Below are 17,586 nucleotides of genomic sequence, written 5' to 3'. Positions count from 1 at the left end.
TGGAATGAAATGATAAACATGGTGAAAGACTTGTTGGGGATAATGACCCTGCTTGAGAAATTCATATGGAAGTTAACTAAAGAATATTCAAAAGTGGGTTTCATCAACTTGTCATAGATAGAGAACAAATACTTTGGAATAGATCTGAAATGGTTCTGAAGATTTCTGATTAGAAATTCATCCATGGGATAGTTATGAAGATTTCTGATTGGATATTATCCCAAACGCAAACTCTGAAGATTCTTAAGAAAGAATTCATCTAAGACATGGTTCTGGAGATCTCTAATTATAAATTCATCCAAGCACAGACTTTGGAGATTCTTAAGAAGGATTTCATCCAAGATAAGGTTTTGCAGATTTCTGATTAGAAATTTTTCCAAACACAATCTTTGGAGATTCTTAAGAAGGAATTCATCCAAGACAGGGTTCTGGAGATTTATGATTAGAAATTAATCTAAACACTACAACGAAAGACACATATCATAATGGTTGGAAAAAGGATACAACCACATCTGATCAACCGTTGTTAGGTAAGGTGTGATTGTATGTATGATGTTTTCCACCACAAGCATAGAACCGTTGTAATAAACTAGGTAGTACGCTATATATCACAACGGCGAAAGTATAAAATTGTTGTGATATAAAGCCAAAGGTCAAGGGTTCGAAATCTAGTGATTGTATGATTTATAATATTTTGCGCTCCATCTATAATAACAGTTGGTATAAATAACAGTTATTAAATACTGATTTTTATTTTATTTTATTTTTTCATATATTACATACCTGTATTTGTTTTACTTTTATATATATATATATATATATATATATATATATATATATATATATATATATATATATATATATATATATATATGTGTGTGTGTGTGTGTGTGTGTGTGTGTGTGTGTGTGTGTGTGTGTGTGTGTGTGTGTGTGTGTGGTAAAATATCAAATTAAGCAATAACAATATTTTTACACCAACAAAGACGAAGTGATACAGTACCACCCCCATTTTCAACTAACACATTGAAAATAAACACTCAACGTCTACAGACGTCGTCTAAGTCTTCGAAAGACAAAGGTGTCTTGTCGTTAAACGTCTACATAAACAAGTTTAAAAAATTGAATATCACGTGATCAACATGTTATTGAAAACATTTTATAACATTAAAGGTACTTGATCCCACAAATCAACATGTGTTTTGTTACATAGTACCCACACTTGTATCCCCCTGCTTGTTTATTAGTCTATAAATTTAAACATTTCATGAATATATAACCATACATTTCATGAATATATATAAGTTAATGTCACAATTAATCCACTTACGTTGGGCTCATAAAATGCGAGCTTTTTTCTAGAGTTGTTCAACCTATAATGTCTCTCCATAATCCTGTATATTAGAGATAATTTAAAAATATGACACACTAAGATAATTATAAAGTCAAAGAAAATATTACTAAAAGTCTCACAAACATAAAGTTAGCTAGTAATAATTTGTTTCATCATAGGATCAAGTTCATAGTGTAACGAACACAGCGTAGTTACCATATTCGTCCGAAGAGATATGATGATCAATTGATAATGATATCTGAATAAACAATACTATCATATATAATTAGTATTTGGTAAAACATGAAAACTAAATATAATAGAGAAATCATAATTTAAAAATTACTCACTTATTGAGGAACGATGCTTGGTAACATTCCCCCCCCCCCCCCCCCCCCCTCTTTCCCCTGCTATTTGTGACGTTAAGTATTCTTCAATGTTTTTTAGAGAATTATTTGTAAATCATACTCTAACTGGGTCCAACAATCCATAAGTAGTCGATTTATTTTATTCTATACAAACACAGTGAATGTATATAAATGGTTAAACAAAATACAAAAAATACGTGAGGAATTAGTTATATACAAAATAATGAATGTACCTTAATGAGATATACGTACGTGCAATAAACTTGTAGTATCCCTATGTCCAATCACCGTTTTCCACGATCACATCCTTTATATCTTTAGGAATGGTAAATAATTCCTTTAACCCCTCTATCTCTGGATTATGTTCTAGCGCAAGAGTAAGCACCACGTACAACATTTCTATCATGTAATTGATTCTTTAGAGGGAGTCATTAACCCGTTATGGATCTCTCTAATGATGAGGGCGGCTAAACAACTACCTTTTGTACTTGCACCACGTACAACATTTCTATCAGGTAATTGATCATCAGCATCATCATCTTCATTTGTACATTGTAGGACGATTCCACTGATTCTCTACATAATAAAAAACACACAAGAACACAAAACATAATTAACATAATATATATCATACATTTTAGATAACACAATTCTCACCTTCACAAACCGCATATAACTCTTTAAATTCTTCCAATTCTTTCATGCGAGTTTCCCGCTCTACTTCTAACTTCTCGTTAAATTCTTGATTTTGAGTATTTATCTTCCTCTGAATCTCTCCTAACGTTTTTTTTGCACATGTCCGGTGCTTTTTTAAGATGTACCAAAAAACAATCTCAGGTTGATGCCATCTCCAACCCCACGGACACGCCCACCATACTCCTTTGTTCCAATTACTTCTACTAATATATCATGTCTTGGTTCTGGAACAAAGGAACATTTACGAGCTGAGTTAACCAACGAATCCTACACAACATCATAAGACATACATTGTTTATTACCAAAGGGATTTGAATAACACATAAAATACACATAATAAATCTTAATTCCAATCTAATCAACAATTTCTCTTGAGGCATCTGAAGTGTACTCTACATTTGGTCTTTTGTGAGCCCTCTTTCACTTCTCATGTCGTGTTAATGGAGATGGTTCCTGATCACGACTCACGAAGTTCTCATCTCCTAATTATTATTTTCTCCAGTAATAATTATTTTCTCAAGTATCTTATATCCCTCACGATATAACCTATGGGGGTATTTATTTTTAGACGTGTTCAACTTTTCTACTTCACTTTTAACCTGTTTTAAACATAGGAAAAATATTAACGTCCATGGTTGTATCCATAAAATTATCATAAAATACAACTGATACTAACCATGAACTCCTCAAAACTATGAGACGTCACTGACGCTTTCCAAACCTTCTTGTCAATAAAATGATATTTCACCCACAGACGCTCAGTATTAGGCTTAAGCTTTGTAACATACTCACTAGTGATCTATGACTTAAAATTTCTCCAAGCCATACCAGAATAAGTGATCCACTTTTTTTTCAACTTCGGATCATCACTAAACTAAAACGTCAACTACACATTTACATCAATAAATATGTTTAGTGTTTATATAAAGTAATATCGAAACGATGAATATTAAAATTAATATACCTGAACGTCTGCCCATATGCTATTTTTCACCTCAGTTGCTACATCTTTCAAATCATCTAACAATATGATAACTTTGTTAAGTCTAAGGAACACATCATAACTCTTAAAAAGCGATGAATACAGACCATCAAGAATAATATAAACATCACTAAACTCGACCGAAACCCTGACACCCAAGTTGTGTACTTTTGCTAATATAGCCTTCATTGTGGCACATCTTTGATGTTTTTTTTCCGGTTGTCCTACTACAAATTGAGAATCATTTGAATTGGTTTCATTTGTATACGTAGCTTCGTCGCTACTAGATGAAGAAGAGGACATCTGTCAAGACATAAAACAATCAACAAAAGCATCATCAACAATAGAATCATTAATAATCATCATCAATAACAATAATGGCATCAAGGCACAAACATCATCAACAATAGCAACATCAATAATAGGACCATCAACAAACATCATCAAAAACAACAGTGGCATCAAGACACAAACATCATTAATAATAATAACATCAACAATAAGACCATCAACAAACATCATTAATAATAACATCATTAATAATAGCATCATCAACAAAAGCATCATCAACAATGGCATCATCAACAAACATCATCAATAATAAAGTGACATCAAGACACAAACATCATCAACCATAACATCAACAACAACAAATACATAAGGAAAGGTTTACATTGTAGGAAGAGAGATATGTGAAGTGGCTTTGTGTTTTTGAAGTGTGATGTGTGAATAATGGTAAGGAAATGTTTATGTTGTTGTGTAGAAGGAGAGACGATATGCTGATAGTTCACCTCCAAAAGCCACTTTTCTTTTTTTTTTTTTTTTCAAAAGGTGAAAGAGAGTATTTTGTGAAGTAGCAAAAGGAAGTTCATGTGTATGGTGGTTTTGAGAGAGAGAGAGGAATCAAAGGTTATGATTTGAAGAGGAGTGGTGAATCAAGAAGAAAATCCTCTTCTCAACCTGTATTCACGTGCCTGCGTATTCTCTCTCCCATTTTGTTTCTATTTTTCCTTTTTTTTATTTGTCTTGGATATTGAGAGAGAGAGAGAGAGAGAGAGAGAGAGAGAGAATGGTACGAAAACTTGGATGGAGGCGGCTAAGTCCTCGTCTCCTTGGCCAATCAGTTTCTATTTATATCACATATTTATGGTTATGAATTTTAACTCAATGACCACAATACCCTTGGATATTTTGAGGTGATTAATTTGAGTCTAAAAAATAAATGAGATAAAATTCACAACTTTTTGATAAAAATAAATAAAATAAAATAAAATATTTATTTGTCTCTATTTATTTTTCTTGATCATTTTGATTAAAAAACAAAAATAAAAGAAAATAAAATGAAAAAACGCGAAAAGATAAAGCGAACGCATTAAAATAATCTAAGCGGATTTTTTTTTTTGAAAAATAGATAGTTGCGAATCAAATTTTGCACTAAACAATGTCTGAATGAAAATGTTAAGACTGATCAAAATGCACAAGCGCAAAAATATAAAAAAAGAAAATGAGCACACTAAATCAAACTAAGCAAAACGTAGGTCAATAAAACAAATAGTGGCAGATTCGAATTAGAAATTTTTCATCCGCTAGTTTATCCGCAATTGAAAATCGATTCAACCGATCTATTTGTAAAATCAAAATTTTATTCTGATTGATGTTTTAGACATTATGCTGAAAGAAATGCATGTCATAATATACCGATAATGTAACAGTAATGTAAATTAATTTATTAATTTAAAGACAAAATTAGAGTATGACAACTCGTTAATAAAATTGTGGCATTTTAAAAAAAAAAATTTATTTTTTTTTATATGTTTTCATCAATAATCTAATTATGATCTTTTTTAATTACTTATAGTTCTTCTCATCTCCATCTCGAGATCTCATACGGAATATTAATAGAGAATAATTATAAATAAAAAAAACAAGCATCTAAATCTCTATGCGATAGTTTCATTTTAAATAAACAAATTCATTTGTATTTATCTTAAAAAATCATACTAACTTAGGTTATCAAATTTTTTACAAAAATAACTCAATTTTTCAAGCAAACTCCCAAAATAACCCTTGTTTCAAAAAAAATCTCAAACTACCCCACTTTTAGGAGGAGGCGCCAATTCAATTGGCGACTCCTCTTAAAAATTGAATGGAGGCGCCAATTGGATTGGCTAGGGCACATGCCCTAGCCAATCCAATTGGCGCCCATGTGTATTTTTACAAAGGAGACGCCAATTGGATTGACACCTCAGTGTAAAATGCATTTTTTTTGTTATAAATAGATGTGTTGTGTGAGTCATTGTTCCACATATCATTTCATCATTTGGCAATCATGTTTGGTGTTAGTCGTCGATACGGAAAGGTGATTTATGCGAGAGACAAACCTCAGATGTTAATGCTCTTTTGGAACATCACTACGTTTGATCAACTGAAGAGGGAGCTAGTTCGTTGGTTAGATGGGAAATACCAGAAGGGGAAAAAATTAGAAGTATTGAGAGACTCGACAGTATCTTTGGTTGGGTGTGAATGAAGACTGATAAGGATGCTAGGGAAATGATGTTCGGTCGAGATAACATCAATTTGATTGTTGTAATCAGTTAGAAATATTTCTGTTTTCAGTTAGCTTATTTTGTACTGATGTTTGTTGTGAACCTCGTTGTAACAAAAACTTTATGATATATAATGATTGAAGGTTACAGAAATACAATGTTACAAAAAGCTTATGACCCAGATGATGCTCCTCGATTGGGACAGTTGTTCTTGTTGTGTCCTGGTTGACGACAGATACTACATAATCTAATTATTTTATCTGTCGAATCCATTTCTGTCCTGATACGTGTGCTGTTTGACTTTCTTTTTTTCTTTCTATGCATCTCGTCGTTGTGCCAAACTATATCACCTTCGTAGGGAGGCCAGTATTCCTCCATTGGTAGTACCGAGAAGCTTTTATTATATACATTCATGACGGTGATGACCTTGTACACATCAGATAAATGGCTGTAAGCGTCTTAACGAGTATATATGCATGCTGCAATGACATGGGAGCAAGGAATACGTAAGGCTTGGAATTTTCCACAATCGCACCAACTTCTGTTAAGTCTAACAGCATAGGCTAAATTTGGTCTCCCCTCGTTGTGGTCCATTGTTTCCTGGACGCTGAAATTTTGCCTATGATGGTCAAAAACTGTTACAGCGCGTGTGTTAGCTTTGATGCTCTCCTCTTTCATGACTTTCATGCAACACTCACTGAATAGTTACCTAGACATTAACACCGCAATCCATCTTTCACCTCTGGTTGCGAACGTAGAAGTCAACCTATAATAGGTCGATCTTACCAGGGCGGTTATTGGAAGATTTCTAATTCCTTTGAATACCTCGTTCATGCATTCCACAAGGTTTGTTATCATGTGGCCCCATCGACAACCTCCGTCAAATGCCCTTGTCCACTGCTCTACTGGAATGTTATTCAGCCATCTTCTTGCGTCTTCATTAGACAGTCTAATTTCATCACGATAATATTGAAATGACGGCTGAGTTAGAGCATACCCAACATTCACCACCTTCTTGCGAAGATTCTTATCTTTTATTGCACGCATGAAGTTTTGTGAAATATGTCTAATGCAATAGACATGGGTAGAAGGAGGATCATGTCATCCGTTGTCATGGTTGTTGTAGGCACTCTCAATGACAGCATGTCTATCAGAAATCAAACAGAGATTGGCTTGTGGAGCCACATGCGTTCTGAGATGTCGAAGAAAGAAGCCCCATCCACCAATCGTTTCACCTCCAACTAGAGCAAAGGCAATGGGAAAGACATTGTTGTTTCCGTCTTGTGAAACCGCCATAAGAAAAGACCCTTGTATTTGTTGTATAACCAAGTACCATCAATTTGAATAATAGGTTTGCAGAATGCGAAACCTTTGATGCATGGGTCAAACGCCCAAAAGAGACGGTGAAAGATTTTATTACTTGTAACACAGGTTCCGTCTGGCATCATTGTTGACAATGTCTCCATAATTGCCACAGTTCCTGGGACATATGTTTTTAGTGCCCATAAAAACCGTGGCAATTCTTTGTATGAATCCTCCTAGTTGCCGAATACCTGTTCAACAGCCTTTGTCCTTACAATCCAGGTTTTCTTGTAAGATGGGGTATAATTATATGTTGTTCTGATATGGGATATAATTATACTCACCTTCACTGATGGGTCTTTATTAACTAACGACAGAATGTCTTGACATATCAATGTAGCGCTTAATTTACGATAATCTTGTTCAACGTTAGTTGCAATGCAACTGTGAGGTGGGTCTATTGAAGCTATCTCCCAAGAGTCGTTTTTATTTTTGTAAGAAGCAGCCAACCGAAACTTACAAAGGATGTTACAACATTCAATAACATACCTTCTCGAATCAGTGTGTTTCACTGTAAAATTAACAGAGTTGTTCATGTGGAGTTTTTTGATAGCTCGCACACATTCTTCTTTTGTACGAAACATGTCTCCCACCTTTAATTCTCCTTCTGATCGTGGGCACAGGTTATAGAAAACAATGTTGGATGTTTCATCGTCATGCAGATCTATGTTTGTCATGTGTTGAGGCGGATTGTAGACATGACTAAGAGGTATTGGCGGTGGTTGATCATCATCTTCAATGTCGTTGTTCAGCATGTGATCAACCTGTATCTCGGTCTCCTCTTCTTCTTTATCAACGACGTTCACTTCTGCTTCTGCTTCTGGGTTGACGTCATCTGACCATTGTGGATCAAATTCACCAGATTCATCCTGACTGGTTATTTGAGACTGCTGAGATGGTATACATGGTTGAAGAGTAATATACAACTCAATACAATTGCAGACTGAATTTTCATGACTAACAAACATGTATTCAACATCTTCATCATCCCTGCATTGACTGTTCTAAAAAAATATTGGATTTTGATACGTGATCTTTGACACAATACCCGATCTTATACAGTATTGTATTCTTTTTTTCAAATGCAAGAAGGTTGCATTTCTCTTGATCGTAAATCGAATGGTATCGGTGTTTCGAAAACAAAAAATGTATAACTCAGACTCATATGTTTCACCGTTGCAATGAACGTTGACAATGTATTTTGGTGAAGATGACATTGTGCAGATGAAAACTATTTTCTTGCTGCAGATGAATGTGGGTTGCGTCTTGGATGTTGATAGTAAGACACTTAAATAGGTGAGTGATGTGTCTCACATGCAAGCTAGTTCGAAGTGATGTGTCGCACATGCAAGCTAGTCCGAAATGATGTGTCAACCATGCAAGATACTCATAAGTGACATGTCCAACATGCAAGAGAGAGGTCAACCATGTGTCACACATGCAAACACACACTCCAAATGAATTGACGCCTCCTTCCATTTCTTGCACATGGGCACCAATCCATTTGGCGACACCTTGTCTTGCATGCATGCAGACCTCGAAACCAAGCAATCAGACCTAGGTGTGTCATGCATGTCCCTATGGAGGCGTCAATTTGAATGGCGACGCCATGTACAAAATTCACATGGGCGTCAATTCAATTGGAGACCACATGCAAACATAACTTTTCATGCTCCAATTCATTTGCCTATAAATACACACACTCCATCAACACTTCTTCCACACCATCACTCACTACTTCTTCTACAATTTCATCTGCAATAACTTCTTGTAGTTTCATCTGCACCAACCGCTTTCATCCCCGACAAAATGTATATCCTCACAATGGGCGAATCGCACAGAGGAACGGTTGCAAACATAACAACTTATGTAAGCGTTTTATTGTTTTGTTATTTGTTTTAATAGACTCCCTTTTAATAACATATCAACTTAGTAAATTTTTTTGTTCTTTCTTTTATAGGATGTTTCAAGATTCCGGACTCGGGTCCACAAATATGTCCACATGGACCCGATGATTCAACCTTATGTTGAACTCGCCGATTTTGGTCATATAAGCAAGATTTTGTCTTGGCCGGTAGATAACAAATTCATTCTTGTTTTATGAGAAAGATGGCGTCCCGAGACACACACATTATGGTTCCCAGCCGGTGAGTGTACATTGACGTTAGAAGACGTCTACATGCTTTTGGGACTGCCCATTGAAGGTGAGGCTGTAAATGGTAAAACCAACTATGCAAATTCAATTTGCATGGACCTCTTGGAGACTGATTTGTTAGATGATAACTCAAGAGGTCAAGGTATACTCCTTTCACGCCTTAAGTCATACTATAACAGTTTATACGTAGATGAGCATTCTACCAAAGATGCTCGAATAATAAAAACTAGGTGTTACATTATGCTTTTAATTGGTTCTTTCTTATTTCTCGAAGGTAGTGGTTCTAGTATGCATATTATGTATTTACCTTTACTTAGACATGTAGATAGAATAGGAAGTTACAGTTGGGGATCTGCTTGTCTTGCCTATCTCTATAGCTCTTTGTGCAAAAACTCGCACAAAGACACATCTACATTTTCTGGATGTGCTGTTTTGCTCCAAGCATGGGGTTGGTCAAGACTACCGTCCCTAGCACCCGTCAACAACAACCCTTTCACATTCCCGTATGCACAAAAGTAAGTTGTTTAAATTGCTATATATTTACTTACTTCTTTAAAGATTATTATCTCTAACTAATATTTTTACCTTTTTGGTGCAGATGGTTTGCACGTGGTAAGAGTTATAACAGATGTCCTAGACACTGTATTACTCAGTATCGCAATCTGTTGGATCACCTTCGACCGACAGACGTAAGGATAATAATCTCATTATTTCGTTATAATTTGTTAACTTCTTCTACCAAGATTATAATCCTATTTTCTTTCACATTTAAGTTTATTTGGCGTCCATACCTTAATTTGGATCATGACCACGAGGTCAACGCTGAAGACGCGGCCGTATGGATTGCATGCACACCGATAATACGATTCACAACTCTGGAGATCAACAACAGTGATCGTGTGAAGTTGCAGTTCGATATGCCCCAAAACATCCCAGGTCCCCCAGTAAGCCTAGGAGAATGGCATCTGCACAAAGTTAACGACCAATGGAACTTCAATCCATGGCAAAGCTTCGCAAGATCGGAGTGTCGCAAATGGAAACACCGCCATGACCATGTCTTAACTGATGCAGTCATGCCAAGTGAAGAAAAACCAAGTCGTACTTATATGGCTTGGTACAGATCAGTTGGTTTTCAGTTCATCGCCGAGGATATGTACATGTACGACCCACGCCAACAAACTTACACACCAGACACCTTAACATCTAACCCCCAACAACATTGTTAGACCGGATACACACAACCCCCTGTCTGTCAAACTTTCCGTTCCACCAACACACAAACATACAACCAAAACATGTCATACACTTAACCCCAATACCAAGAGCATACCCCATACCACCACCAACAAATTGATCATCAACCTAAGACGCAACATCGCTTCGCACCCAACACATCACCCTACCAAAGTCGCCTTAGCCAGAACACCCAACGATCATTCAACACCAACCGCCCCTCCTCCTACCATAGCCAAGAAGCCCAAACCTCACAAAACCAAAACCTCCAACAACCCTATCTCTACCAAACACCCCAACAATCTTTCCAACCTTTCCTCGACGCATCACTCACACCCATGTCTCCCTTTAACCGTCTCGGTCGCCCACCAATGAGTCAAAAACAACCCAACTACTCTGGCATGGGTCATGAACTCAGCTACGGAGGTACACCCTTAATGCATATTGAAGACTATGTTGATTTGTCTGACTACCTCAACAGGCCATCTCCTGTAGTTGGTAGTGACGCTCCTGACCCCTCAGATGCTCAAACACCAGTAGTGAATCATCAACGTGGATTAGGGCCACGGGTTAGGGTAGTTAGGGGATGTGGAACCGGAGGTCGGTTAGGTGATCTCGGTCATCACCATTAGGCTTTTTTGTGTAAATAGAAAATTTTATTAATATCAATTGGTCCTATTTCAAAATTATGTATCACGTAGAGAGCATTTAGCAAAAAAAATTGCATTTTACACTGAGGTGTCAATCCAATTGGAGCCTCCTCTCAGATAATACACATGGGCGCCAATTGGATTGGCTAGGGCATGTGCCTTAGCGAATCCAATTGGCGCCTCCATTCAATTTTTAAGAGGAGTCGTCAATTGAATTTTTGCCTCCTCCTAAAAATGGGGTAGTTTGGGATTTTTTTTGAAATCAGGATTAATTTTGGGAATTTTCTTAAAAAACAGGATTATTTTTGTAAAAAAATCCTGATTATCAACAATTAATCTAAAACTTTTTTATTTTGTTATCTTAATTATTAATTATTTTAAAGATCCTATAACAATTAATATTTGTCATATCACTCACACATTCCAATCATATGCGAAAACAAAATTCAAAAGAATACTTTAAAATTTATTGATTTGTTAAATAAATAAAATAATAAATGGATAATTTCTAAGAATTTCTTAAAACTATTTAGTTAAAACATATCAAAAAAATTGTTGAATAGGCTAATGTATATATACAAATTGGTAAAAGAGTGTCTTTTTTGTGAATTTAATTTTCTTTTTCTTCATATTATATGCATGTAAAAAGAGGTTTGATAGAAATCTCTTAATCTAGTAAATTTTCAATGTCAAAAAAGGTAAGATGTTTGAAAAAAATATATACGGACTGATTTTCTAAACTAAGTCATAGTACCAAAGTGAGAATATATACACACAAAAGTTGTTTAAAAAATGACCCCTTCATACCTAATTCTATATATTGTTTCTTAATCTAAATTAACAAACACATCTACTTACCTAATGCTTATTGATTTTATAATATAAACAATAATATGATGAATAAATTATTGCAAATTTCTAAAAATATTCGTTAAAACTTATCAAATAATTTGTTAAATAAGCTAAGATATATATAAATTGGAAAAAGAGCGCCATTTTTTCAAATTGATATTTTGTTTGCCATATAAGCATCTTAAAGGAGATTTGGTAGAAATATCTTAATCTAGTAAATTTTTATTGTCATGAAAAGATGAGACGTTTGAAAAAGATATTCATGGAGTTGCATTCTAAACCAAATACACTACAAGAGTAAGAATATATACACACAAATTTGATTATAAAATGTCTCATTCACACTCAATTTCTATATGTCATTTCTCTTTCTAAAATAAATAAGAAAACTCATATATCTGTTATTTTCTTTTTTCTCGTACAATATTTGGTGCTTCGATCATGTCAAGTGGAAGGAAAGGCCGAGGTCGCAAAAAGACTGAGATGAAAAAGATGAGCAATGAAAGCCACTTGCAAGTGACTTTCTCAAAGCGTCGTAGTGGACTCTTTAAGAAAGCTAGTGAACTTTGCACCCTTTGTGGTGTAGATATTGCTCTTGTTGTATTTTCGCCTAGTGAAAAGGTATTTTCTTTTGGTCATCCCGATATTTACACGGTCATAGATCGGTATCTTTCTCACATTTCACCTCAAAACAACGACACAATGCAATTTATTGAGACTCGTCGTTGTGCCAACGTGCGCGAGCTTAACGCTCAACTAACTCAAATCAACAACACACTGGATGTCGAGAAGAAGCTTTGTGATGAACTAAGTCGTATTCACAAGGCGGTCGAGGCTCAGTTTTGGTGGGCTTGTCCATTTGATGGAATGAATATGGCTCAACTTGAATTATTAAAGAAAGCTTTTGAGCAACTTAAGATTCTTGTTGTTGAACATGCTGACAAGGTTATAACTCAAGGTGCTCCTAGTCAAACTCTTCCAGCTTTTGTCGGCAATGATTCATCTTCTAACATTTATTTTCATCATCATCCAAATCCTCAACAACCTCAAATGTTTCAACCAGAACATTTTCAAAATCCTATGTTACAACCTCATTTGTTTGATGGATCGATGATGACTCACAATGACTTCATCAATATGGTTCTATAATATATGCAATAGAATAAATAATTGTCAGAGTTTGAGGGAATAAATAAGAATTAATCTTTTAGTTTGTGGCCACAATTGATCTTTAATAAAAAAAATATTTAACCCTTTTATGTTTGTTTTTAATTAGTAAATGTTTTTGATGATTTTTTTTGTATAAGCAACCAATTATATTAAAGATAATACAAGAGGAACTCAACCCTTAATACAAAAGAAAGAAACCAGTAACAAACAGAACAACAAATTTAACAAAGAAAGAAAGCAAAAGAAACCAATCCTGCCAGCTGAAGTGCTTGGAGCCTTGAAAATAGATTTGAAACCATTAATTGCTTTTGAAATCTATATTTGAGATCCCAATCATTCAAATATTCCAGCAAATTTCTGTCCAGAAAAAGCTAAGTAACTTTACTGTCTGCACGTCATAGGATTCAAACACCTCAGGAAAAATCATGCTAAGTGGAGTGGTACCTAACTAGACATAATTCAAAAAATCCAACTCTTCACCGATTCACTTTTTGAAAGCATACAATATCGATTCACTTTTTGAGTGAAGGAAAAGAAAAACGTAACACACATTTGTTCGACTTTCACTTGTTTTTCTCTGATTCTTCAGTTAAATATATGCAATGACGGACTGTCATCACAATCCCAAACTTGAATTGTTGCTTGCCCTCAAATAACTCGCCGACAATTTCACATTTCGACAAACAACAAACCGCACAATAATAATTGAACATCACCAAATTAAATATTTCTTTAATCTGACCATTATTTTAGTTTCCAACTTTTATCCGTTGAATTCGTAAAACGTCCTCAACATTAACGAGTACTCAATCTATGTGGAGAAATGACCAAATATAATTAGTCTATTTGTATCACTTATTTAAGTGGAGAGGATCACATTATGTTTGAGAGAGATGGAGAGAAAATAAAGACTCAAAAGAGAAAAAAGAAAAGAGAAACTCGTTCTCGTTTTTTTGCAACCAGTCTCACTAAATCAACGATGTCCGATTCGTTAACCGCCAGTTCAAGCTCAAATTTGGACGGCAGGTTCGTAACACATGTATTTAAATTTTGACCATTCATAATTTTCAAACATTGTCTGAGGTGAGAGTTATTTACTTCGCACTGAAGCTGCAGATTTAGGAAATTTTCAACTTTTTTATTCTTATTTGTAAGCTAGTTTGCTTTGTGATTTACGGTTGTTAGCATTAGTTTGTGAATCACTTTAATACTCTATTGTATCCTTAATCAATTATAGTGGAGTTATTTCTTTGGTCTGAACGACTTGTGGTTTTTACTCTCATATTTAGGGATTTTCCATGTTAAAGATATCGGTGTTCTTTTGTGTCTTTATTTATTCAAATTATCGTCTTATATTTGTTGTTGATCCTCAAGGTTCCTACAAGTCAGAGGAATTTTATATCCACAACGTATTGATCTGTTATTTTATCTTAATTTTCCATCAAGGATTCATTGACATTTTTAAGATCTCATAGTTTTCATTAATAAGTTAATTTTTTTTATCCTTTTGTACTTCGAAACTCATATTATATGCTCTTATTAAATAAAAAATTCAGAAAACCAATTTTTTTTTTTTGGAATTTCTATATTACATCGTATTTTAATTTTTAAACTTAGATGATTTATATTCCTTTTCTATAAAATTATAATAATGGATTTTATCGATAGTCTAACTCCAATCCTTTTTAATTTATAATTTAAATAATAACTTTTGTACAGGTTTGTGAATAAAATTTTATCATCTCACTTGCATATTGTTTTTAAGATATGTATTAAAAAGATATATCAATTTCAAAATAATATATACTTATAATCTTTATTTTTCATATATATTATATTTTTTTATTTGGTGTTAAACATTTTAATACATATATTATATTTCAAAAACAAATTACTTTTCTATTTTATATATATATATATATATATATATATATATATATATATATATATATATATATATATATATATATATATATATATATATATATATATATATATATATATATATATATATATATATAATTTCTAATAAAAACATTAATACGATGAATACATTATTACAAATTCTTGGAAATATCCAATTATAATTCATCTAGAAATTTGCTAAATAGGTTAAAATATATACAAACTGGCAAAAGAGTGTCAATTTTTAACATTAATTTTTTTTACATATAAAACATACACAAAGAGATTTGATTAGAATCTCTTAATCTAGTAATTTTTCAACATACTGAAAGGACGGGACGTTTGAAAAAGATAGCCGCGTGTTATTTTTTTTAAGCCTAATATGTGTAGGAGAGTGAGGATATTTACATACAAATTTTGGGTATAAAATTACCTCTTCACACTCAATTACTATTTGACGTGTTATTAACATAAAATCACAAATACACCCTCACACATTTCTCATACTTTTCCTTTCTCTATTTTCTTCTTCGGTGATGTCAGGCGAGAAGAAAAGTCGGGGTCGTCAAAAGATCGAAATGAAAAAAATGAGCAATAAGAGTAATTTACAGGTGACTTTCTCAAAACGTCGTAGCGGACTCTTCAAAAAGGCTAGTGACCTTTGCATCCTTTGTGGTGTAGATGTTGCTCTTTTTGTATTTTCACCTAGTGAAAAGGTATTTTCTTTTGGTCACCCTAATACTGATGAAGTTATAGATCGTTATCTCTCTCAGATCGCACCCGAAAACAACAACACCAAGCAATTCATTAAGATTCACCGCAATGCTAACGTATGTGAGCTTAATGCTGAGCTGACTCAAGTCAACAATATGCTAGATGCTGAAAAGAAGTTAGGTGATCAACTGATTCAATTACGCAAAGCGTTCGAGGTTGAGTTTTGGTGGGCTTGTCCAATTAACGGGATGAATAGGGTTCAAATGGAATTATTCAAAAATGCTTTGAAAGAGCTTAGGAGTCTTGTTGCACAACATGTTAATAGACTTATAATTCAAAGTGCTCATACTCAAACTCTTCAATTTTTTATTGGCAATACCTCATCCTCTAACATTAATCTCCATCACCTTCCAAATCCTAAACAAGTTCAAATGTTTCAACCATAATATATTCGTAACCCTTTATTATATCCTATTTTGTTTAATGTTGTTGTCATCCACTAATAAGGAGTATTTTAAGTGTTTAATGATTGAATAAAGAATCTTAATTTATGCTTTTGAAATTGAATATTTGATGTTGGGATATTTGCATGTTCTATTGACTGTCTTCATTCTAAAGTGGTGGTGCAATAGTTAAGTGTTGGGAAATGCATGCATGAGTTTAAAATTAACACTACGTCAAAACAAAACACACACAAAAAAACCATTAGAATAATCACACTAAAGATTTTTATGGAAAAACTCTAACGTGGAAGAGAAAAACTACAATTCTAAGACTAGTGAAATAGTTTTACAATTAAAAATTATAATTGTAATTTCTTTCTTGATATAAGAGAATATCTCTCAAATAATATACGATATTAATCTTTCAACTCTCATCTACTTATAGCAAAAAAAGAAATTTTGTTTCTCTCAGAGAGAATTTCTATAACTTATTTTTCTACTATCATTCTTGCATTACTTATCATAAGCCTGCGTTGATAGTTTGAAAGATAAATGAGTAGAAGAAAAATATATAAGTATTTTAACATTTTTGAAATTTTATTTATTTATTTTTATGTTAAATAAATATTTGTGATTAATATATATAGCCATATATCATTCAATGGAATGGAGAAAAGTTTGTTGTTAATCTTTCAAAGCATGAATGTTCATGTAGAAGGTGGATGCTAACAGGGTTGTCATGCAATTTCATGCATAAAAGATCGACAGTTAGAAGTTGATAAGTTTGTGCATGATTGTTACAAAAAGGAGTGATATGAGGCTTGTGATGCACCTGTGATTTATTCAGTTAATGTGGAATCTTTATGGACCAAAACAAATGATGTTGATCTACAACCACCACCCATAAAAAGGCAACCTACTATACCCAAGAAGAAAAGGAACAAGAAGGCTAGAGAACGAGTGAGAAATGAGTCACAACTCAAACGAGCAAAATTTGGTATCAAATGCATTCGGTGTCATAAGGATGGTCACAACAAGGCCACTTGCAAGCTGACTACAACTTCAACTCAGCCAACCCCAATTGATGCTTCAACTCAGCCAACCCCAACTGATGCTTTAACTTATCTGACCCCAACTACTGCTTCAACTCATCCATCACTTCCTGTTGTTTCAAGTCA

The 17,586-nt window shown here is 33.9% G+C and overlaps 2 protein-coding genes across 2 annotated transcripts; both read left to right on the top strand.

The window, feature by feature from the left end:
* Positions 1–12,617: 12,617 nt before the first annotated feature.
* On the top strand, positions 12,618–13,387 carry LOC127096923 (agamous-like MADS-box protein AGL62). The gene has a single exon (XM_051035451.1). The coding sequence runs from the start codon at positions 12,618–12,620 to the stop codon at positions 13,323–13,325; it is 708 nt and encodes a 235-aa protein (XP_050891408.1). The 3' UTR covers positions 13,326–13,387.
* Positions 13,388–15,787: 2,400 nt separating this feature from the next.
* Positions 15,788–16,411, top strand: LOC127098156 (agamous-like MADS-box protein AGL62). Its single transcript, XM_051036666.1, has one exon. The coding sequence runs from the start codon at positions 15,788–15,790 to the stop codon at positions 16,409–16,411; it is 624 nt and encodes a 207-aa protein (XP_050892623.1).
* Positions 16,412–17,586: the final 1,175 nt, after the last annotated feature.

The sequence above is a fragment of the Lathyrus oleraceus genome, chromosome 6, assembly GCF_024323335.1.
Source record: "Lathyrus oleraceus cultivar Zhongwan6 chromosome 6, CAAS_Psat_ZW6_1.0, whole genome shotgun sequence".
In the NCBI taxonomy this organism is placed as follows: Eukaryota; Viridiplantae; Streptophyta; class Magnoliopsida; order Fabales; family Fabaceae; genus Lathyrus; species Lathyrus oleraceus.
The sequence above is the reverse complement of the archived record's forward strand: the minus strand, read 5'-3'. Positions and strand labels throughout refer to the sequence as shown.

Excerpts from the sequence above, each read along its gene's own strand:
- LOC127096923 (XM_051035451.1), top strand. The coding sequence starts at position 12,618 with ATGTCAAGTGGAAGGAAAGGCCGAGGTCGCAAAAAGACTGAGATGAAA.
- LOC127098156 (XM_051036666.1), top strand. The coding sequence starts at position 15,788 with ATGTCAGGCGAGAAGAAAAGTCGGGGTCGTCAAAAGATCGAAATGAAA.